We start from the raw sequence: 23,680 nt of genomic DNA on the forward strand, positions 1-23,680 counted from the left end.
GGGCAAGTACCTTGTGCTAATTAGATGGTACTTTTGTGGCTCTCCTTAAGGGAAAGTCACAGAATTGAACTCTGCTGGTAGTGTCTTGACTCTTCGTGCTGCAATAGATAGAGAAAGTATAGAACAGATACTACCTTGTAATAAAATCGGGACCGATGGTGTCTTGACTCTTTAGGCTGCAATAGATAGAGAAAGTATAGAATACATACTACTTTGTAATAGAATCGGGACCATTCCACCATAAACTTGCTAAGGAATCAAAAAAATAACTTTCAAGTTAGATAACTTTTATTCCTCCACAATTCTTTCGGTCGGAGATGTAGAAACCCTCGGCGAGGTAACCCTTTAAGTTAGGCAATTTCTTCCATGTAGATAACCTTCAATCTGCATCATCTTAAAATAAAGCAGGGCAAATTATGCTGTGCATCCGTATGCACCCTGCATGGTTCATACGGATGCAAAAACGACGTCGTTTTGCATAAAACGCGCGCCCTACTTAAAAAAAAAAAAAATCAGTTTCGATTCCCAGCAACAACATTATGTTATTCATTTTTAGTTCATTCATTTTGGATTTTTTAGTTATGAAATTCTGGAAGTGTAGTTATGCAATTCTGGAAGTGTAGTTATGCAATTATGGATGTGTAGTTATGAAGTTATAGATCTGTAGTTATGCAATTATGTTAAAAATGTACTTTTTGTGATGGTCCACACAACACTGTGTGGACCATTGTGCAAATAATCATTTGCCTAAAATTTGCAGGATGTTTCAATTCTTTCGTTATTCTGTTGTCGCCGATTCAATATAATGTTGCTACCGCCATTTTTTGCCATAACACCTTGGAGTTGTATAATCCCTTTTTGTCCAATATATATGTACTAGTGCAATTGATATACCATGGACCAAGGTCCTCTATACATTATGGATTTTATTCCAAAATAATATACAAATTATGTCTGCAGTTAATATATTATGTGTTTTTAATTAATAAATTATGTGTCTATAAATAAATTGAAAGTAAATGATATATTAACTGCAAACACATAATTTATTAACTGCAGACACAATATATTAAATACAGATATATAATATATTAATTGTAGTAAGTAAATAATTTATGTGTCTGCACTTAATTAATTATGCCAATATAGTTAACAGATTATATACATTCAATTCATTTACGGACATATAATGTATTAACTGAAAACACATAATATGTTAATTTTATGCACATAATCCAAATATGACTTTGGATCATAATTTACAATGCAAAGTAGACCTTGGTCCATGGTACAATTTACCGTACTAATGTTGTGTGGGAATTTTTATAATTATCTAGGTGACTTTAGGCAATTCTTATACCATGGACTAAGGTTTACACTGCGCTGTGGACCCTGATGTATGTGTATGTGTCTTATGTTTTGAGTTTTTGTGTCTCAATCGTTATATCATGCACCAGGGTGCACAATGCATTGTGTGTCCTAAAAAATTTTTTTAGTATGTACAGAATTGTATAGTAGAATACACATAAACTCCTAACATAATAGTTAGTACACATAATCTAACATAATACATAATACACATAAACTCTTAACATAATACACATAAACTCTAAACATAATACACATAAACTCTTAACATAATACATATAAACTCTAAACATAATACACATAAACTCTTAACATAATACACATAAACACACACACACACACAAAAACTGTAACCGGATTGGACGGACGGAACGGTGTACGTCGCGTCAACTCCCCAAACTTATAAAAACGACGTCGTTTTGGGTCAGGGTGCACAATACATTGTGCGCCCCTGGTGCACGATATAATTTGCTTGTGTCTTGTATTTTAAAATTCTGTATTTTAAGAGTATGGATTATGTATCTCTTTGTTTCAATTCAACTAGATCCATGCAATGCAGGGAGGAACGTTATGTTGTGCAACCGTCTGCACCATGCAAGGTGCACATGGTTCCAAATTCATAATTTTTATATTATAGATTCATAATTTCTATACTATAGATTCGTAATTTCTATACTATATATAGATTCGTAATTTCTATACTATAGATTCATAATTTCTATACTATAAATTCATAATTTTTATACTGTAGATTCATAAAATCTATACTATAGATTCATAATTTCTAAACGTAGATTCATAATTTCTACATTGCAGATTCATAATATCTGTACTGTAGATTCATAATTTCTGTACTGTATATTCATAATTTCTAAACTGTATAGTTATCAAATTATGAACATATAGTTCTGTGATTTGTGAATACAGAGTTCAACAATTGGGAATATGAACATCAAAAATTATGAACATAGAGTTCTGTAATTGTGAATGTAGAGTTCAATAATTATGAATATATAATTTTATAATTATGAACATAGAATAGTGTACACCATGCATGGTCCACACAATTGCACAGCATAATTTGCTATGCAAGGAATGCGACAATGGGCTAGTTGGGTCACATGCAGGGAAGGCGAAAATGGGCTAATTGGACCACTTTCCCTTGTGTGTGGTCCCAAGGAGTAAAATGATGAAAATTTGAGGGTCAAGTTAAACCTGGCAAATTATGCTGCGCAAGGTGAATACGGTTTCAAAATGGTATCGTTTTAGTGAAAAACGACGCTGTGTCAATTAAAAAAAAAATTGATTTCTTTCGTCGTTAACGGTGTTTGTCCTCAGGAAATCTATGTTCATAATTACTGAGCTCTATGTTCATAATTTTTGAACTCCATATTCACAATTATTGAACTCTATATTCACAATTACAAAACTTTATGTTCATAATTATAGAACTCTAAGTTCATAATTTTTGAACTATATATGCATAATTCTTGAACTCTATATTCACAACTGCAGAATTCTATATTCACAGTTACGTATCAGTATATTCACAAATTTTTATGTCGCTGAATTCTTTTGACAATTTAAAAAAAAAAAAAAATTGATTGGTAGAGGGAAAACGGTGCAACTAACCGCACCGTTACTTCCGAATTGCAGAATGGCGTCGTATTCGACCGTGTACCTGGCATAACAGTCTGTTAAACCTTTAAGAAAAGATAAAATTTTAATAATTTGCAATAATTCTCTACGTAGAAGTGTATGCCTCAAAACCCATTACTATAGCTGGAAACTATATTTGCCAAGTATTGAAAGGAAATGGCATCAGTGGGTAAGAAATGTAGAATTATTTGTTTGGTGTTTCATGTTTGTTCTCGATCATGCATTTCTTAACTGATCTTTTAAGTTAGTAGCATCATGTATACTTGGCTTTAATTTAGGTATGGAGCTGATGAATATATTGAAAATAACCCTATAATATAATAATAGGGATTCGGGGGTTGGGAATGTATAACCCGAGCAATCTAAGAAGAGTTTCAAGTTCGGAACCTGTTTCTGGGCTCAGGATGATGGGCTTTGACTTAATTTTGTGGCCCACCGTATGAGCCTGACTTAGTCTCGTGGTCCACCACGAATTTAGCAGTGATTAATTGAGATTTCCTTTGTATAAACTATTTAAGTTAGACAAGACATGTTCAATTATTCTATTACAATCCACTTGTAATATCCTACATCAATAGAAGGAAATATTATTACAATTATATTGTTCTTCTATTTTACTACTTTTATATTATACTCGAGATTATTAACCCGTATAATTAAATACTTCGTGGTCAATTTTCTCCATCAAGAGCAATTTTAAATTTTCAGGCAGTTGTCTTACTCACTCATTAGAGATACCTCTTATTCAGGAAGAAATTAGTCATTGTATCAGAATGAAAACTCTAAATACACCGTACATCTAGAAAAAAATAAGTTTAAATTAATAGATAATGTATATAAAATTACGCCAAAGTTTACAATAACACATTAATGGAGGCCTGGGGGACAACCCAACAATCGTTATGCTATGGACCCGTGTCCAGCATGCATGCTGGACACGGATAACAGTGTCTAACGGCACTGTTATCTTTTTTTTTTCTTTTTTTTTTTCTTTTTTAAATTTCAGACCGCTTCGTTATAGGAGTATATGTTCATAATTTTATTACTATATGTTAATAACTGTACATTCATAACTTCATAACTGTACGTTCATAACTCTATAACTGTACATTCATAATTCCATAACTGTACATTCATAACTTCATAATTTTCGAAGCTCTATGTTCACAATTTTATAGCTCTATGTTCATAATTTTATCACTATATGTTCATAATTGTAAGTTCATAATGTCAGAGCTCTTTGTTCATAATTCGATCAATATCTGTACATTCATAATTCCATAACTGTAGATTCATAACTCCATAACTGTAGATTCATAACTCCATAACTGTACATTCATAATCTTCGAAGCTCTATATTCACAATTTTAAAGCTCCGTGGTCATAATTTTATCATTATATGTTCATAATTGTAAGTTCATAATGTTAGAGCTCTGTGTTCATAATTTCATAATTGCATAACTGTACATTCATAACGGCATAACTGTACATTCATAATCCAAAAAAAAAAAAAAAAAAAAAAAAAAATAACGCCATTAACGGCAAAACACGTGCAATTTTTTTTTTTTAAACTAAATGACGCGTTTTTTTTTAAAAACGACGTCGTTTTGGACCCGTATCCATAATTCATTATGGACACGGGTCCGGGGCATAATTTGCCACAACCCAAATCTTTCCAGAAATAATTAGTTCGGCCCAGGGAGTGGGGGATATAATTGGGCCGGGTGTTGAAAAATTGAGGTCAATTTGAAGAAGGGTAAAATACCACTCATCAAATCGCTGTAAAAATTCTTGAGGCTCTACTCTCTTTATTTTATTGCATAGTATATTTACTTATATACATATGGTCCATAAAACACACATAATTTCACAACGAAATGTTTCTAAAACTTAAAAACTGACATTTAATAAGAAATTAAATAGGACAAATAAAAGACTTTAGTTGTATATGTTCTTGTGCTATTTTTAAAAAAATTCATAAAATTTTATATATTCACTTCTGTTTCAATTCCTTTGAACTTTTAATCGCCTGGACCGACATTTATGAGTATTAACCATTCTTTCCAAAATATTGAACCATAACCTTAAGAGTCCCCCACACTCCGGTCCAATATATATATATACTGCCAAATATTTTGTCCAAAATATAGCGTGATTGATGTTGATTTCTTGACTTTGTGAAGAAGACCAGGAGAATTGGAGTGGTTTGAAAAAATGAGCTTAGACAACCATGAATGGAACTGTTATGGTTGGTGTGTTTTGCATGGTTCTTTTCTAGGACGGGATGGGAGAAATCAGAAATGATTTAATTAATTAATATATTGGATGTAATGATTAGGGTTTTTAATCGTTGACGAAGTCTATTGAGGAATTCTATATCCAAAATGGAAATTGAAAGACCCCACAAATAAAAGAGGATCAGAGGATGGTGAATATTTGTTTCTTTTCTTTTTAATTGAAAGAATTGGAAATGGCCCAAAACCTTCTTCTCCCATAAGGTTGAATCCCCAATTTTAAGGACTCTCTACATTTCGATGTGATAGAACATTTTGGAGGATGTAAATCACGGTGACTCAATAACTAAGCAGACAAGGCTAAATATTGGTGTGCACAAGGGATCTGCTCATTTTGGGCATAATCCCACATTACTGTTGTCAAGGTTCAAACAATGATCTCTTCTCCCAAATATTACATATTGAACCAGTAAACTAAGTTCGTGCGGACAAATTGTCCAAAACTTGGTAGTTATATGTATATATATATATATATATATATATATATATATATATATATATATATATATATATATATATATATATATACTAGTTTTTTACGCGCATTGCGCGATTGGGATAATGCCCAATGTTTTTCTTTAATAAATATTTTAAAGTATATCAATGCATGATTATATTAAAATCGTTCATGCATAGATAATTGAATTTTGAATTTGCGTATTTAAATTGGTAATTCTAAGTTTACAAATGCAAGATAATATAGTCAAGATGGATTATAATTGTCAATAAAATAATTGTATGCATGGGTATGGTTGAAACCAAATAGGGGACATAATTAAGGGAGAGCAAATAAAATTAAAGCATAAAATATTAAATATATACTAATATTGTTTGAGGAGATTCGGACAGTAGGATTTGTGGTTAGAGTTCTATTAAGACTTTAATATTAGAATTAGATTAATGTTGTAGTTATAATTCTATATTAGACTAATATTAGAATTAGACTAACGGTACTTAATGGAAAAGTTAACGAATCGGATAATCATATAATTAAGGAAAAATTAAAATATGAACAATCTGAACTATTCATTTGATTATTTTCAAAAAAAAGAACTATTCATTTGATTTAATAATTTGACGGTTATTTTTTCTACTTAATGTTTACAATTAAATAAATATTTGAAAGTATATAAATGCAAGATTATATATGAGAAGTTCAACATAAGTAATTTAATGTCTAATTTGTTTATTTAAATATATAATTCATACTATTTGAATACAATGTAATATAGGGGATTTTTTTTTTTTTGAAAGCTATAGGGGATTTATTATAATTGTTACTAAACTTTTTTTAAATAGTAACCAAGTATTTTTGTTGCAAAGGGTTACATTCTAATATATTTAATGAATGCACATATATACAAGATCAATGAATGAATCAACGGTACCCGTCCTTTAGGTGTTTTGCTCAGTGTTCATTTAGTTCAACCATTATTGTTGCATAAATTATTATGGATAAATAAATTCCTAATTTAAGAAATTTAGATGTAGTAAAATTTTAAAAATTTTAATTATAATTTAACCCAAAGGTATTGGAGGATTGGTAAATATTATGTAACCCAAATATCAAAATGCTAAAGAAAGTGTTTTGATTATTCAACAGTTTGAATTAACAATTTGTTTCAAACCACTGAAAATAAAAACATTGCAATTTACAATATTTTCACTTAACGTTTTTTAGAATGATTTTCCCAAAACACATCTATATTTTAAAAAAAAATTATTATTAAAACAATTATTATTATTATTATTATTATTATTATTATTATTATTATTATTATTATTATTATTATTATACCTTTAGGTCATTTTAAATGTTAATTTAAACAACTAATTTTTTCAAATATCTTTTTACCAACCGTTGATATAATTCGTTGGTCAAATCCGCTAATATAATCCGCTAACGCTAACCGCTAACTGCTGATTGTCAAACAAAGATATTGCGGGATAGTTTCTCGCTTCAATTTGTTGTGTGATTTGAATACTCTCTTTGTCAACAAATCCCTCAAGTAGTTAATATAATTGGCTTTATTAATTTAAATTTTTTCATGGTATTAATAAAATACTTGGTAAATAAATATATAGCATTATTTTGTATTATAACTTTGATATTTAATTAAAAAATAGTGCACAAAAACGATAATAGACAATGTAGTGAATATAATCAATTGATGAATTTGAATGTAAAGAATTTTTACATTGGAGAAAAATAAAGACTATAACTAATGAAATTATTTCTCTTAATTAATTTATTGATAATGAATAATTTTTTTTTTAATAAAGACATTATAGGGACAATGTAGCGAATATAATCAATTAATGAATTTGAATTTTGAATGTAAAGAATTTTTATATTGGAAAAATAAAAACAATATAACTAATGAAATTATTTCACTTATTTAATTTATTGATAATGAATAAATTTTTTGTGAATAAAGGCATTGTAGACACATAATTCTAAATTAAAGAAATGCATATGTATTATTTTTTGTTGTAGCTACTAAATTATTATTTAATTTAATAAGAGTAAAATAGAGTACTAATTATGCAAACTTTGATTGGGATGTGGTTCGAACCTAAAACCTTTCTTATTAAAATTAATGAGTAAGTTAACGGTGAACTAACAGAAATTAACGGAAAAGATAATATTTAACAGAAAAGTTAACGGATAATCATATTCATTAGGGATAAATTAGGAAATCTCAAAGAAAAATTAAAATCTGATCAATCTGAGCCATTCATTTGATTAAAAGATTTGACCGCCATTTTTTCTACCCATTATAGGCCTAACTCTCTTGGGCTCTTATTAGTATAGTAGATAGTATATATATATATATATATATATATATATATATATATATATATTAGTGTCGGTAAAGGGAAAATTCGTTGCAATTTTTTTGCGCAAAATTTGCTACTAAAATTAGCTACTTATTTAATGAGAAAAATATTCCGATTCGTCGCAATATCCCTCACTAATCTGTCACTAAATGTCAATTTAACAATAATATTAAAATTCGTCCCTAAGTTGTCGCTACTCCATAGCTAATTTAGCAACGGGATAGGTTTGTTTTGCTAAATCCATCACTATATAGACTTTTTTTTTTTTTTTTTTTTTTTTTTTTTTTTTTTTTTTTTTGTAGTGTATGTGAGCTCCTATGTAAAAAGTGAGGACTGAGGACTAATCCGATTCATCCATTTAGGTATATTAATTAATGGTTAAGAGTTCTTAGAAAATAAGGGGAAGATGTGGGTTCTTCATAAATATTGAGAACTTAAAAGTTTACAATAATTATACAATCGACCCCATATTTTTCTCCTAAAATCGATCACCAACCATTAATAAACTATAATGGATGGTTGAGATTAATTCTCACTTTTTACAAAAGAACCATGTTCTCATTTGATATGACTTATCCAAATCGTGTCTAGCACACAATTTCCTTAAAGTTGATTCGCTACACATCGATGGTGCATGCTAGAAATGTTGTAGCGGCAGTCTCATAGGATAAATTGGAGTACAACATTATATTTAGCACTTCTATTTTTTTTTCAGTATTACTTGACTCTGTTACAATATAGTATCTGTTAATAACTATTTTTCAACCTACTGAAACACAAACAGTCAATACCACCTCCATCAAAACATCGAACCCACAACATCCTTGGCATTTAGCACTTCTATTTAATAGTGGAGTGATTCCAATTTCTAGTGCGTTGGAGTTTCGCCAGCACACACAAGTCCTTTTAGACTTATTTTACAATTTCGGATACCCCCACCCCCCACCCCCACCCCCACATCATGAGAGAAAATATACTGTAGAACAAAAACTCCTAAAAGATAGTGTATATAATATATACTAGGGCATGCCAACCTCCCTTTTTCCAAACAAATGGTACTTACAAGTTTTCTTAATTCAATTTTTTTTAATTTTTTTAATTTTTTTTTTAAAAAATAGTATGTATAATGAATATACTTTGAGAATTAATTTCTCATTTATTCATAATTTTTTTTTACATATAATATATCAAATTAAACATTTTACGTAAGAGAACCTGAATTCAATTTGACCCTGACTCAAATCGAAAATGGACCTACTGAAAAGTATACCATAAAATAATCACTTTAAATGTCAATTTTAACTATTTCTCCAATAAATTAATCTCCACAACATAATTACTTGTTCATTAAAGGGAAAATGGCACTTTTTCCCCCTTTGTTATATACTTATAGCACTTTTTTTCCCTAAATTATTTAAGTGGCAGTTTTTCCCCCTGATATATTAAATGGACATATTTACCCTTAAAATAAATATTTCATTTATTTTTCTTCTCCAACAAATTATAACCACGATTTGAAAAAATAAAATACATTAAGTGCTGAATTTAGAATATTTTAAAAATAAAAAAATAAAATTTTAAAAGAAAGTTTGAACCAACCGTTCAAATTGGATCCAAAATTGTGAACCGACGGTTCAAAATAAAACTCAAACCGCGATTATATATACTTATATGTGAGAGTCAATATAAATGCGAAAAAAAACGTACACTATTTGCAAATATTATAATTCTAATTTAAGCTATTGCTAGTAGTTGTTTCGATTTGAACCTCCGGTTCACGGTTCAGGATCCATTTTTTTCCAATTCACGATTTTAATAAACGGAAACCCAAATATTGGGTTATGTTATGAATCATAACCGAAATTTTTTAATTTGATTGCTATAGTGTTTGGTTCAGTTCGAACCGAACCGTGGTCATCCCTACGTATAAGCAATAATTTGTTGAAGAAGAGAAATAAATAAAATATTTGTTTTAAGGGTAGAAATGTCCATTTAATATTATCAGGGGGAAAAACCGCCACTTTTATAATAATTGAGGGGGCAAATGTGAATGCATGAATAACTCAGGGGGAAAAAGTGCTATAAGCATATAACACAGGGGGGAAAAGTGCCATTTTCCCTTCATTAAATCTATTAGGGAAAATGGCACTTTTTCCCCCTATGTTATATACTTATAGCACTTTTTCCCCCTCAATTATTTATGTAAGCACATTAGCCCCCTCAATTATTTTAAAAGTGGTGGTTTTCCCCCCTAATATATTAAATTGACATTTCTACCCTTAAAATAAACATTTTATTTATTTTACTTCTCCAACAAATTATTGCGTATATGTAGCGATTACCACGGTTCGGTTCGAACTGAACCAGACACTATAGCAATCGAATTAAAAGTTTTCAGTTATGATTCAGATCTAGAACCCAATATTTGGATTTCAATTTATTAAATTTAAGAATAAAAAAAAAACTGGATCATGAACCGACAGTTCCGGATCCCGTTCGCGATTTTGAACCGTCTTTATTTTAAAATTTTATTTTTTATTTTAAAATAGTTTAAATTCAACAATAAATGTATTTTATTTTTTCAGTTCGAAACATGAACCGGCCATTCCAGTTCGCGATTTTAATAAACTCTAAATATCGTGTTTTGATTATAAATTGTAATTGGAATATTTTGGTTTGGTTACTATAGTATCTGGTTTGAACCAAATTATAGTAATAATTTATTGGAGAATAAAAATAAATAAAATATTTATTTTAAGGGTAAATATGTCCATTTAACATTTCAGGGGGAAAAAGAGCCACTTAAATAATTGAAGGGGAAAAAGTGCTATAAGTATATAACATAGGGGGAAAAAGTGCCATTTTCCCAATCTATTATTTAAATCAAAGAGTAATCTATAGCAGCATTAAATAAATTTATTTGATAATGGAACTACATTTAGGAATCATCATGTTGTTGATAAACGCGTTTTGCCATATATGAAGAAAGAATTTAAAATAGTGAAAATTGCAACAAGTTTATTCTATTTTTGTATTTCGTAATTATGATTATTGGAAAAAAATAAAATTAATAAAAGAACAAAGAAAAACTAATATGAACCATTTAACATTAATATTAATCAATCACATTACAAAGTATTAAAAACGAAGTAAAATTTTCTTGTATACCTAGTAGGACTCACGAAAATTTGATATAATTAAGGACCATCAATATTGTACTTTTCACAATTCAAAATGCTTCCATAATTTCCAATAAGTTTTTTTAACTATCATCTCTCAATTTTATTTTATTTAAAAAAAAAAAAAAATCAAAGAGGAGACTAGGAGAGGATAACCATCATCTCTCAACCTCTGCCTAGCATTTACTATGCTTTGGTATATTTATTGTATATACTGAAAAAAATCTTTTATTTTATTTTATTTATTTATTTATTTTGTGAAACTGCCCCGCCAAAGGCGGGTATTATTAACTGACCCTTCTGAACCTAGCACTGCTGGCATCGGCCGAAAGGAGTCCCAATATGTCATCGGGTGGGCCTCTAGGACCATTGTACTCGCATCCTTTGCCTGAGCAAAATTTACAAGGACATCACTTTTATTGTCTTCCCTCATCATATGTGTGAATATCACCTCCTCAAAGTAAGCCTGAAGCTAGATACCTACAATCAGAAATGAGGGTAATGATAAAGTCATTAACCTCGTAGTTTTTTTCCTCAAAAAAACCTCGTAGTTCTCCTCATCACCTTGACCACCGCTTCAGAGTCCAGTTCCACAATCAATCTCCGGAACCCCATCTCCTTACCAAGTCGTTGACCCTCCCTTAGGCCCCAGCCCACAACTCGGCAAGGAAACTATCCGTACTCTCAATGTTGACAACAAATCCCACAATTCAACTTCCTTTGAAATCAGGGATCAGAATAACCCACCCGCACTGAAAAAATCTATAATGCACGTAATTTTGTCACTAAATGGAAATAGTGCTAACTAGGTTTTTTTTTTTTTTTTTTTTTTTTTGAAAGTTACTAGCTCTATTACATTGTAGTTCATATACTTTCTCAACCTACTGAAACACAAAGAACCAATAACGCCTCCACTGAGGCTCGAACTCATAATCTTCCAAATGGAAGTCCAACCCGGGTACCATTAGACCACATAGTCCTGGTAACTAGGTTAATTATACAATTCCGTAGAATAAAATCATTTAATTTTACTTTTTAAAAGTTGGATAGCCTAATTATAATTTACAAGTAGAAGGCATACCAAAGATCTATTAATTTACGGTTTATTTACCTAATCAGAAAGTTCTATTATTAATTTTAATAAAAGAAATTCTTGGGAGCAACATGATCGCCCCTGCTCCTACATGACTTTGCGACTATACTTTTGAGTGATATGATGATATATTATATTTGACACTTTTATAGTTGAGTTAAAATTTAAAATTTATTGTCTAAAATCACAATTTATATTTAAATTTTACATATAAGTGTGTATACTATTTATAGTGTTACTGAGCTAGCTTTTGCATGCGCACTTACATTTGATGTATATTCGTGTAGTTATTGGTAAAGTTGGATGGCTTGACAAATTTGTTGATAAACCACTAGCTATTGTCTTATAGACTTGTACTTATATAAATAAAAATATAACTTTTAGTATTTTTAACTTACGAAAAACAACAGAGTATTTTAACCACTAGCTATTGTGTTTTAGTATTTGTTGATAAATCATTAACTACTGGGCAACGTTAGTGTAGGAATTATGTTCAAAGTGGACAGATTGAACCATTAAGTCATTGTAATTTACATCTTCCTAAATACTCTGTCGGGTCGAAGTGAGGGAATGGATCTTGCACTTGGGGATTCAATGTAATCTTTTGGGAGAAGAGGAAGACTTGTACTTATATAAATAAAAATATAAGTTTTAGTATTTTAACTTACAAAAAACAATAGAGTAGAGTTGGAGATGGCCATTTGTGACGCTTAATTAATTGTATGTTGAGTTGTTGATGACTAAGTCTTTAGCTTGAATGACTCCATTAGGGTCTTTGTATATAATAATAACCGTGAGGAAAATGAAAGGACAATATTATATTAATGTTTAAAAATGGTAAGAAACAAAATAGAAACCTTAATTTGCATGGTATGAAATAGATGAAGAATTTTTTTAGCGTGATTAGCGGTAATTAATAATATATTTAAATAAGGTAAACTCGGAGATACAACGTAACCACACCTGATAGTAACTAATTAAACTAAGAAATTTAAACACTTCCAAATTAAACTAACCCTTTTCATTCAATATAATAAACTTATACCGCCGGTCCTGGCGGTTGGGTAAATGCAAAGTGAAGGGTTAGTTGATTTCTTGTCCCACCTATAGTGTCCTTCTATTTCATATTTGTGTGGCATCCGGTGCTTAGTACCCATGTCTTGTTGTTTTGTAACATCATTACACTACTACAAAAAACACCATTCGCGTTTATAGGCATCGTCTTTATATTAGTACGTAAAAACTCTAAATTTCACGAACTACAAACACATAATTTTTTTTTTTTTAAATATTGAGAATAGGCGTATGTAGTAAGCTAGTACAAATGCCTAAAGTCAAAATATCTTAACGAAAGGATTACGGCATGTCAAATTCGAAACTTGGAGAATCACGGAGGGTCGATTTGAAAATTTAGAACTAAAGGTGGCGAAACCACGAACCTTGGCTGGTATTTACTCATAAAAAATTATGCCTAAATTAATTTTTTTTTTTGGTAGAAACCACACATTGTGGTCCAAGTCCACCCAATTCGCTCCGAGAGGCACAAAAGCTGGCCCAAAGGGAATCGTCACTTGTGGGAATCAAACCCGAGTTATCCCAAAATTCTCCCATACAAAAAGAGCTCATTTGCCACTTGAGCTACCCTATTGGGTTATGCCTAAATTAATTTTGCTACATCATGGAATGATTGGTAAAATTAGGGTAATTAGTATTTTCCAATAATAATTAAATGACTTTCATACGTGCTCTGCTCTCAGGTACATACTCTCTCCCTCCCTAAATGATTGTCACATTTATTTTTTGCACGTTTTTTTTAATGAAATTAAAGTAAATGATATGTGTTTTTTAATTATGCTCTTAACTTCTATCACTTTTGAAACTAAAAACAAAAACAAAACAAAACTAATAAGGGTAAATGGAAAAAAATAGAATGATGGTGATGTTCAATTTTTGAAAGAGTACAACATTTCAACCAAAGTAAAAAGAAAAGTAAGACATATAAAATGAGACGGGGTGAGTAATTATTAATAATCCCACCATTTGCATGTTTCTATTTTTGAGAATGTACCCACAAGGTAAATTCTGTCTTTTGACTCTAACATGTAAAATAATCTTGTAATTATTAAGTCAACAACTTAACTAACTTGACTCGAGTTAACCCTTACCAATCATTTTGCAAAAAGTGTTTACAAGTTGGTTCCATACTTTTATAATTTTTTTTAAAAAATAAAAAATAAAAAATAAAAAGCTGGTTCCATAATCTAGAAAATATTGCTGCGGTGCGACTTTGACGTGCAATTTTGAGTAGGGGCAGGGGCGTTAATAATATTTTTAATCTTTTTTTTTTTTTTTAAACACACTTTGAATAGTCCCATAGTTCATAGAAGCCCTAAATTGAAACCATATATGTCTGGCCAAGTCCCCAATCCCCCATTATTTGATCTCCTTATTACCATATATATATATATATATATATATATATATATATATATACACTAATCACATCAAGAACGGCGATAATCCATTAATCCTGCAATTTACTTGGAGGAGAAGTTTAATTTCTCCATGAATAACTCGCCTGCGGATGCCCATCATCGACAACAAGAAGCAGTTGACTGGCCGGCGGAGGTGCAAAACAACAACAATAACAACAACAACAACAACAACGTTGACCCACTGGTCGTCTTGGGCCGATCCTACGACTGCGTGTTCTGCAAGCGAGGCTTCAACACGGCGCAAGCTCTGGGCGGCCACATGAACGTTCATCGGAAGAACAAGGACAGGCCCGCCGCCAGACATAGTGGGAACGACACTTTTTTCCGACAAGATTAACACTACAAACATTGTTCAAGGTAGCGATCAACAAAACAGCTCCTCCGGATCCTCAACTTACCCTGCTGCGGCGGCGGCATCACCTCTTAGAGGTAACGGCTCCCCATCCGCGGTTTTAACTAACCGCAACCATAATTGTAACGATGACCCACAACGATACTGTCGTGATTTCTTCGGAGATGACGATGATGATCTGGGTTGGTTGAAACTCGGGAGGGCGGCGCCGCATGTACAACAACACATAGAAGAGAGGGGTCAACTCCAAAATTATCCAGATGATGAGGCCAACTTGGATCTGGAACTTCGGCTTGGACATGACTGATTCACAACTGGTGGCCTTTCCGCAACCTAGTATCCACGACTACGGTATAACAGTTGCGAAAATTTCTTTACAATAGTCGCGGATTAATTGTTTTGTACTAGTACAAAATTCTCTCCCACTACACACTGTAATTAATTAGCACTACATATTCGTCTTTTATATATATATAAATATATATTGTGCCACTTGGAAGTAGTTTGTGTCTTAGGCAGTGAGTGTGTTTATGTATGGCAGTGGCACTTGGCAATAGTTTCTTTTTTTTTTCTTTTATAAATATTGATTTTTTGGAATATTAATTTTTTGTAGGTTGATTGTTTATAAGAATGGTGAATCATTTAAAGAAGAATAGTGTGGGCAGTAGTTCAGGAAATCTTGGGGTGATTACAAGTTCGAAAAGTAAAAAAGATCCGGCTTAGAACAATGTGTTGAATTAGTTCATGAAGGTCAAGAAAAGAAGCCATATAAATATGTTACATGTACTTATTGTGAGAAAGTTATCGAGGGTGTCAAAGGATGAAACATCATCTTGTCGGGACAAGAAACAATGTTAAACCGCATGCTAATGTGCCGAAAGCAATTAAGCAACAATTTATTGAACCGTGTGCTAATGTGCCGAAAGCAATTAAGCAACAATTTATTTGATTATTTAAACAAAATGGTAGCTAAAAAGAATTTAGCACATATGTAGTTTGAGTAGTGTGTGGAAGTTTGATTATTTAAACAAAATGGTAGCTAAAAAGAATTTAGCACATATGTAGTTTGAGTAGTGTGTGGAAGTTGGCTCAAACATTGGTAGTGGTTAGGGAAGGCAAGGATGAAGACAATGTTGCTTGTTGATTGATGAGTTGCCATCGGATGATGAATGGCTTGTGGGTGAAAATGATGAAGATGCATCTCATATAAGTGTGGGTGACCTTGATGTTGATGTGTTTGAGGGGTAGCCATCACAAGCAACTCAAACTCAACCAACTAAATCCTCAAGCAAGAAGGCTCGCTAGTGCTAAAGGGTCAAATAAGGAAAAGGAAAAATTGAGACTAATTAATGAAGATGAAGAAGAATGGAAAGATATTGATAATTGATGGGGATATGGGACCCTAGGGGGTCCATTTTATTGGGAAAGTGTTGGCCCAAGTGGGGGTGGTGAAAGAAGGAGGTTGGCCCAAGTCTTGTTGGCCTGGGAAGACAAGCATGCATGGTGGGTCGGGGTGAAGAGCATGGACTGAAAGGGGGGGCTGGTGAAGGGGAGGTGGTTTGGGGTGTCGTCGGGAAGCGTCTCCGGCGGCGGCTCTCGCCGGCGACGGAATCGGCTCGGGCGATACGCCCTTGCCCGGCGCGACCAGCGCACCATGCGCGGCTGGGCGCGGGCGTAGCGCCCCCGTGCGAGGCCACGGAGCGGTGGCCAGCCAGGGCCCATGGCCGGGGGAAGTCGTCTGTTGGCGCACGGGCCCCAGCCGGCGGTAGCGCTCCCAACGTCCATGGCCTGGGGAAGTCGCTGGCTGGGGCGCTGGCCCCCGCCGGCAGTAGCACGCCTGGTGCGCAGCTGGGTGCGGACCTAGCGCCCCCATCGCGGGGGGCGGTCGCCGGCACTTGGCGGGTGGGGCCGCCCGAGGTAAGGCGGGTGCGCGGGAGAAGAAGGTGGGGGCGTCGGTTCGTGGCGAACGTGCGAACTGTTGTGCGATAAACGAGGGAGTGGCGTCTGAGTAGTGGGACACGTCGACAACCAAAGGGGGAGAGGGGCCTGCTATAAATAGGGGCCCTGGATCTTTGGCTAAGGACAACTCAGACACGATAAGCACTGTGGTTTAGCGGTCTCTAGTTTATACTCTCAACCCAGCCACCTGGATTCAATTCCCGTTCGTAGCATATTTAGCTATAGCCCACCTCATGGGCCTTGTTCTTTGTATTTGGGCCGCCATTCTGGGCCTGTACCTCGAGCTTTGTACGTACTGTTTTGGGCCTAACGCCCTGGGTAATAAAGTTACTCTTTCCTACCCCTGTTCTGTATTTCTATACCCGGTTGATGGTGGACCCGGTCCCAATAAAACCATCATTGGCGCCGTTTGTGGGGATCGCTACTATTAGCCCGTGTTTATAGTCTCTATTTGTCTGAGCAAGGTTCTGAGGTATGCCCAAATGGCTGGTTCGCAAGATGAGCTACCCTACGAGGGAACACACTTAACACATTGAGACGCTACCCTGGTGAGTACACTTTTACACTTAGTTCAGTAAAGATTATGTTTATTTTCTCAATTATGTGCTCCTATGTGCTATGCATGTTTGGCTCACGGCTACCTCAACTACGTGATCCTATGTGCTATTCATAGCCTACGACCACCTCACTTATGTGCTCCTGTGTGCTATGCATGCTGGCCCTACGGTCATTCTAATGATCGAGTACCGGACTTGCATGGCAGGGTAGGCAGTCCCGACTTTTGGTGGATGGGGCGTATGAGTTATTGCAACCCACACGCGCGGACTTGCCTGCCTTGGCAAGTCGCATGGTTTTTGGCGGATGGGGCGTGTGGGTTATTGCAACCCACATGTGCGGACTTGCCATCGGCAAGCTGCATGGTTTTTGGCTGATGGGGCGTGTGGGTTATCGCAACCCACATGCGCGGACTTCCCCTCGACAAGCCGTATGGCTTTTGGCGGATGGGGCGTGTGGGTTATCGCAACCCACATGCGCGGACTTGCCCTCGGCAAGCCGCACGGCTTTTGGCGGATGGGGCGTGTGGGGTATCGCAACCCACACGCGCGGACTTATCCTTGGCAAGCCGCATGAGGCGTGTGGGTTATCGCAACCCACATGGGTGGACTTGCCCTCGGCAAGTAGCATGACTTTTGGCAGATGGGGCGTGTAGGTTATCGCAACCCACATGCGCGGACTTGCCCTCGGCAAGCCGCATGGGTTTTAGCGGATGGGGCGTGTGGGTTATCGCAACCCACATGCGCGGACTTGCCCTCGGCAAGCCGCATGGCTTTTGGCGGATGGGGCGTGTGGGTTATCGCAACCCGCATGCGCGGGCTTGCATGGCAGGGTAGGCATTCTACATGCATTTTAGTAGCTGGGGCATGTGGGTTATTGCAACCCACATGCACGGATTTCTAGGGCAGTGTAGGCAGCCCGCGAGCATTTTTGTGGCATGCGGTATACAAGTTCCAGGGGGCGCTCAGCCCGCCAAGCGAAAGGTAATCCCTCCCCCCAAAGGGAGTGGAGGCTATGGCTAAAGTTAAAGGCGCATGCAGGTGCAGCATGGAGAAGGAGCAAAGAAATCTAGTGAATATTTGAAAGGCGCATGCAGGTGCACAGAGAGAACGAGCAAAGACATCCAGTGAACATTCGAAAGACGCATCCAGATGCCTAAAGAAAGTGGGGGACTTGTGATGGGGATATGAGACCCTAGGGGGTCCATTTTATTAGGAAAGTGTTGGCCTAAGTGGGGGTGGTGAAAGAAGGAGGTTGACCCAAGTCTTGTTGGGTTGGGAAGACAAGCATGCATGGTGGGCCGGGGTGAAGAGCATGGATCGGAAGGGGGGGTTGGTGAACGGGAGGTGGTTTGGGGTGTCGTCGGGAAGCGTCGCCGGCAACGGAATCGGCTCGGGCGGTGCGCCCTTGCCCGGCGCGGCTAGCGCCCCCGTGCGAGGCCACGGGGGCGGTGGCCGGGGGAAGTCACCGGCTGGGCGCTGACCCAGCGCCCCCATCGCGGGGGGCGTGCGGTCGCCGCCACCGGGCGGGTGGGACCGCCCGGGGTATGGGTGGTGCGCGGGAGAAGAAGGTGGGGGCGTCGGTTCGTGGTGAACGTGCGAACTACTGTGCGACAAACGAGGGAGTGGCGTCTGAGTAGTGGGACACGTGGACAACCAAAGGGGGAGGGGGGCCTGCTATAAATAGGGGCCCTGGATCTTTGGCTAAGGGCAACTTAGACACGATAAGCACTATGGTCTTGCAGTCTCTAGTCTATACTCTTAACCCAGCCACCTGGGTTTGATTCTCGTTAGTAGCATATTTAGCTATAGCCCACCTCGTGGGCCTTGTTCTTTGTATTTGGGCCGCCATTCTAGGCATGTACCTCGGACTTTTTACGTACTGTTTTGGGCCTAGCACCCCATCAATAATGAGGATGATGAGGCTATAGACTACAATGATTTTTTATATGAAGTTTCATTGTGATTTATGATGTGTTTGTTTGTTTATTACTTTAAACTTGGATTGTTATGTGTTTGTTTGCTTTAGACTTATATTATGCTTGATGCTTTGTGGTGATCTTCCTTGAGACTTTTAGCTAATGAAACTTTAATCTTAGATTTTGGTGAATTTTATGAATAATGTTTACAATTTATAAATATATTTTGTAAATTGAGGTTTACGTCTCGCCTCAACATTACAAAACACCTCCAAGGCACACCTTCACCTTTTAAAACCTTGCATATGAACCAAGTCCATAAATCCTCCGATCCTCCTTCGATCTTGCCCACCAACAACATCAAAATATAATTGACTATCATTCAGTGTTCTCCAAAATTAGTCAACTGCTCATGACGTGACATAATTTCTTCCAATAACGTAACAATTTATTATAATTAGTATAAAATTAATTATATACACTTAACATCATTGAAATGAAACTTACACATATTTCTTTTGCTCAGTCAACTATAAAAGTTTTCTTATCATGATTCTTCGTGTGTGCGCATGAACAACTATGATGGTGGATGACCCAATTGTTCCTTCTACATGTAGCTCGGAAGGTGTACATGTTTATCAAAGTACCCCACCTGAAAGCTTTTCAAAGTAGGAGCAGTGTTTTGAGTTTCCAGGAAGAAGAGAAAAGACATACCAGAGATTGTAAGATCAAATTAGACTAACCCATTTCTTGAGAAACACATAGAGAAAGTGAATTAGAGATGAAAGAAAATGACATGGAGTGAGACCTCTAAAGTTTTCATACATATTTGCATAAACACATACAAAATATAGAACAAAAGATAAGAACTAAGAAGCAAATGGCATCAAAACAAACCAAAGTCAAATCTTCAATACTTAAAACTTAATTCACATAGTGATATGCAATAATCCTTGAGTTTAAGAATACCTAAATAACAAGAAATCCAAATTGTGAAAAATTTGTGAATCTTATTTCAAGTTATTTGACATTAGTATTTTTCTCTTATTCAATTTAAATTTTAGTTATAAAAATATATATTAATTTAATATAGGGCCCACTTTTGTTGTTTTGCCCTAGGGCTATAAAATGATAGGACCGAGCCTGCTCGTGCCGGTTGGTGGGCGTGGGCGCTGAGGAGCAGAGGAGTACTGAAGGCTTACTGTGTTGCTATGTTGAGCTGTCCCAGGGGACGGGATGGTTGAGGTGGCCACGGGCCGATTCAATGTCAAACCAGCTCTGAATCAGTCCAGAAAAAAACGAGACTAGGCTTCACCGGGCCTTGGTCGGGCTTAGCCTTAAAAGATAGAATTTTCTTAATAAAATACAACAGTAGATACTCTAGTTAAAACACCAAGTTGTAACAACCACATTATAAACACATCTTTTGCAAAATAGTTTCCAACTCAACACCATAGATAAGGTTTATAATATATATCGAAAATAGTTTAAAATTTATACATTTAATTAAAGTGGATTTCCAATAGACTTTAAAAATGCATTGAAAAAGTAATTTGTGACTAAATATAATTAAGAAAAAAAGTGTTCTAGTAATACAGTATATCTCAATGTTGTTAATGTACATACATATGTGTACGTTTTTTTAGTGAGTTATATAGATAAGAACAATATGAGTTTTTTATACACAGTCTCAAAATCAAGGTATTAAAAAGTGGCGAGGGTTAAAAGAATATTGTAATTCTCCAAAGGGCCCAACCGGGTTCGAACCGGTGACCTCTTGATCTGCAGTCAAATGCTCTACCACTGAGCTATGAACCCTTGTTGGTAACTATTTTATTTAAACCTATTTATAGAATATGTTCTTCGGTGGAGAATTCAGACTCCGATCCACGCAAACACTATTGTTAAACAATGTAGGCTAAAAATGCATGGGAAAGAAGAATGAGCAAAGCGTATTCAGAAAAGTTTGTGTCTTCTACACTTCTAACATCAAAAGAATAAGGTTAGAGCCAGGGCCAGTCCTATCATTTTATAGGCCCGGAGCAGGATAAAAGAAAATAGACCCCGGTTAATATATATTTCATGCCTAAAATTTAAATTAAATAAGGAAAAAATTATTAATATCAATAACTTTAAATAAGATTAATAATTTTACATAAACAACAATAATCATGAAAAAATTTTTTAGGTGCTTTTCTTAATGCAACATAATAAATAATCGTATAAGTGCCTTCATAAATAATTAATATTATAATTTATAAAAATGAATAAATAATTTAAAATCGAGTAAATTTATAAACAATAACATTGTTATCATAATAAATAATAAATTAATTATTATTAAAATTTATAAAACAATAATTACAAACATATGGAAAGCTAAAAATCTTTTTTTTGACTAGGAGCAATAAATTAAAATATTTTAAAATGCAATAAAAAAATGCAAAAACATATGAAGCATAAATATCTAGATAAAATAGTTTGAACATAAAGCATATTATAAATCACACATCTTCAATATTATTTATATGATTTTTATAAATACTTTTTCTTCTTCTTCTTCTTCTTCTTCTTCTTCTTCTTCTTTTTTTTTTTTTTTTTTTTTTTTTTTTTGAATATAAATACTTTTTCTTTTAAATAGATAAATTTTAAATTTTTTTTAGAATAATTTGAATACATATAATGACACATGATAGAAGCTTCTATTTTATATTGATTAGATATTCATAAAAAAGGCACGGAATCTTTTAATTTTTTTTTTTATAATTCAATCTCAAAATATATCATATAACCTCCTCCGTCCTATTTTTACGTGTCTTGTTTGGTTAAGATGAGTTGATTGAATTTTTTAATTCAATTTTTCATAATATGTTTAAGTATAATTATATAAAAAATTTATAAATTTAGAAATTGCATTAAAAATTTAATATAAAAATTTTTCATAATATGTTTAGTATAAATATATGAAATATATATTTAAAAACTACATTAAAAATACTACGTATTAAACACAAAAAATCAATAAAAATAAATTTTTAAAATATACATTAGAATATAAGCAAAGAAGTAAAGTTGAGGACTTCTAAAATGTGAAGGGAAGGATTGGATCATAGGTCTTTGATAAAATGAGGTTAAAATTCAAATATCTTACCAACTAAGTTAATTCACCTTACTATAAAACATATGTATATAAATTACTTATACTCAATACATATATACTATATATATAAGAGATAGGATGGGACCCTCCCCGAAGCATGGGCCCTGGGCAAGGGCCCAGCCTGCCCTTGCCCCACGGCCGGCCCTGGTTAGAGCATTTATGGCTATCATTTTGTCACTCACAATGAAAGGTCTACTGATAAACTTTGGCTTTGTTTGGCAACCCACCAACAAGTAGATAGTGGTTAATAGTTAGCGGATTATGTCAACGAGTTTGACCATTGGACTGTATTAGCAGTTTGTAAAGAGATGTTTCGTAGAACTAGATGTTTATTATTAGCGGTTGAGATGTAAAAAGACTTATAAAAATAATTTTTTAATAAATTATTATATAATAATTTTTAATTAAAAATTAAATTAAATAAATAACATACATATGTAAACAAATAAATAAAAAAATAATTGTTAATTATTAATTATAATATTTTATATAATAATAAAAAAAATTACTCATGCTCACTACTTCGGCGGGCCGCAAATTGTAGGGTTTGAGAAGTTGGCAGTTTGCCTTTAAACTGCCATCTAAATCCGTTATTAACTAAATGAAATTTTTAGGGTCGTTTATTTCACTTCTCTGTTTTTCCATTTTCAGTTTTCTATTTTGCCATTTCTCTAATTTTTCTTCTCCATTCTTCTAATTTTCCATTTCTCTATTCCTCCAATTTTTCATTTCTCTAATTTTCTATTTTATTAAATACAATCATCTCACATAACATTTGTACATTTATACAACAAAGATAATAATAAT

At 34.2% G+C, this 23,680-nt stretch overlaps 1 protein-coding gene and 1 non-coding gene across 2 annotated transcripts; one reads left to right on the top strand and one right to left on the bottom strand.

The window, feature by feature from the left end:
- Nucleotides 1-14,999: 14,999 nt before the first annotated feature.
- LOC109182612 (transcriptional regulator TAC1-like) lies at nt 15,000-15,588 on the top strand. The gene is made up of 2 exons (XM_019332762.1): nt 15,000-15,234; nt 15,287-15,588. The coding sequence occupies exons 1-2, from the start codon at nt 15,000-15,002 to the stop codon at nt 15,586-15,588; spliced, it is 537 nt and encodes a 178-aa protein (XP_019188307.1).
- Nucleotides 15,589-21,459: 5,871 nt separating this feature from the next.
- TRNAC-GCA lies at nt 21,460-21,531 on the bottom strand. Its single transcript has one exon. It is a non-coding gene; the product is annotated as a tRNA-Cys (tRNA).
- Between the last annotated feature and the right edge of the window lie 2,149 nt (nt 21,532-23,680).

Source organism: Ipomoea nil, unplaced genomic scaffold, assembly GCF_001879475.1.
Source record: "Ipomoea nil cultivar Tokyo-kokei standard unplaced genomic scaffold, Asagao_1.1 scaffold1074, whole genome shotgun sequence".
NCBI classification, from domain to species: domain Eukaryota; kingdom Viridiplantae; phylum Streptophyta; class Magnoliopsida; order Solanales; family Convolvulaceae; genus Ipomoea; species Ipomoea nil.

What these genes read in the sequence shown, in the direction of transcription:
- LOC109182612 (XM_019332762.1), top strand. Translation starts at nt 15,000, where the DNA reads ATGAATAACTCGCCTGCGGATGCCCATCATCGACAACAAGAAGCAGTT. An exon ending in CAGGCCCGCCGCCAGACATA is followed by an intron (nt 15,235 to 15,286) that starts GTGGGAACGACA and finishes ACATTGTTCAAG; the next exon opens with GTAGCGATCAACAAAACAGC.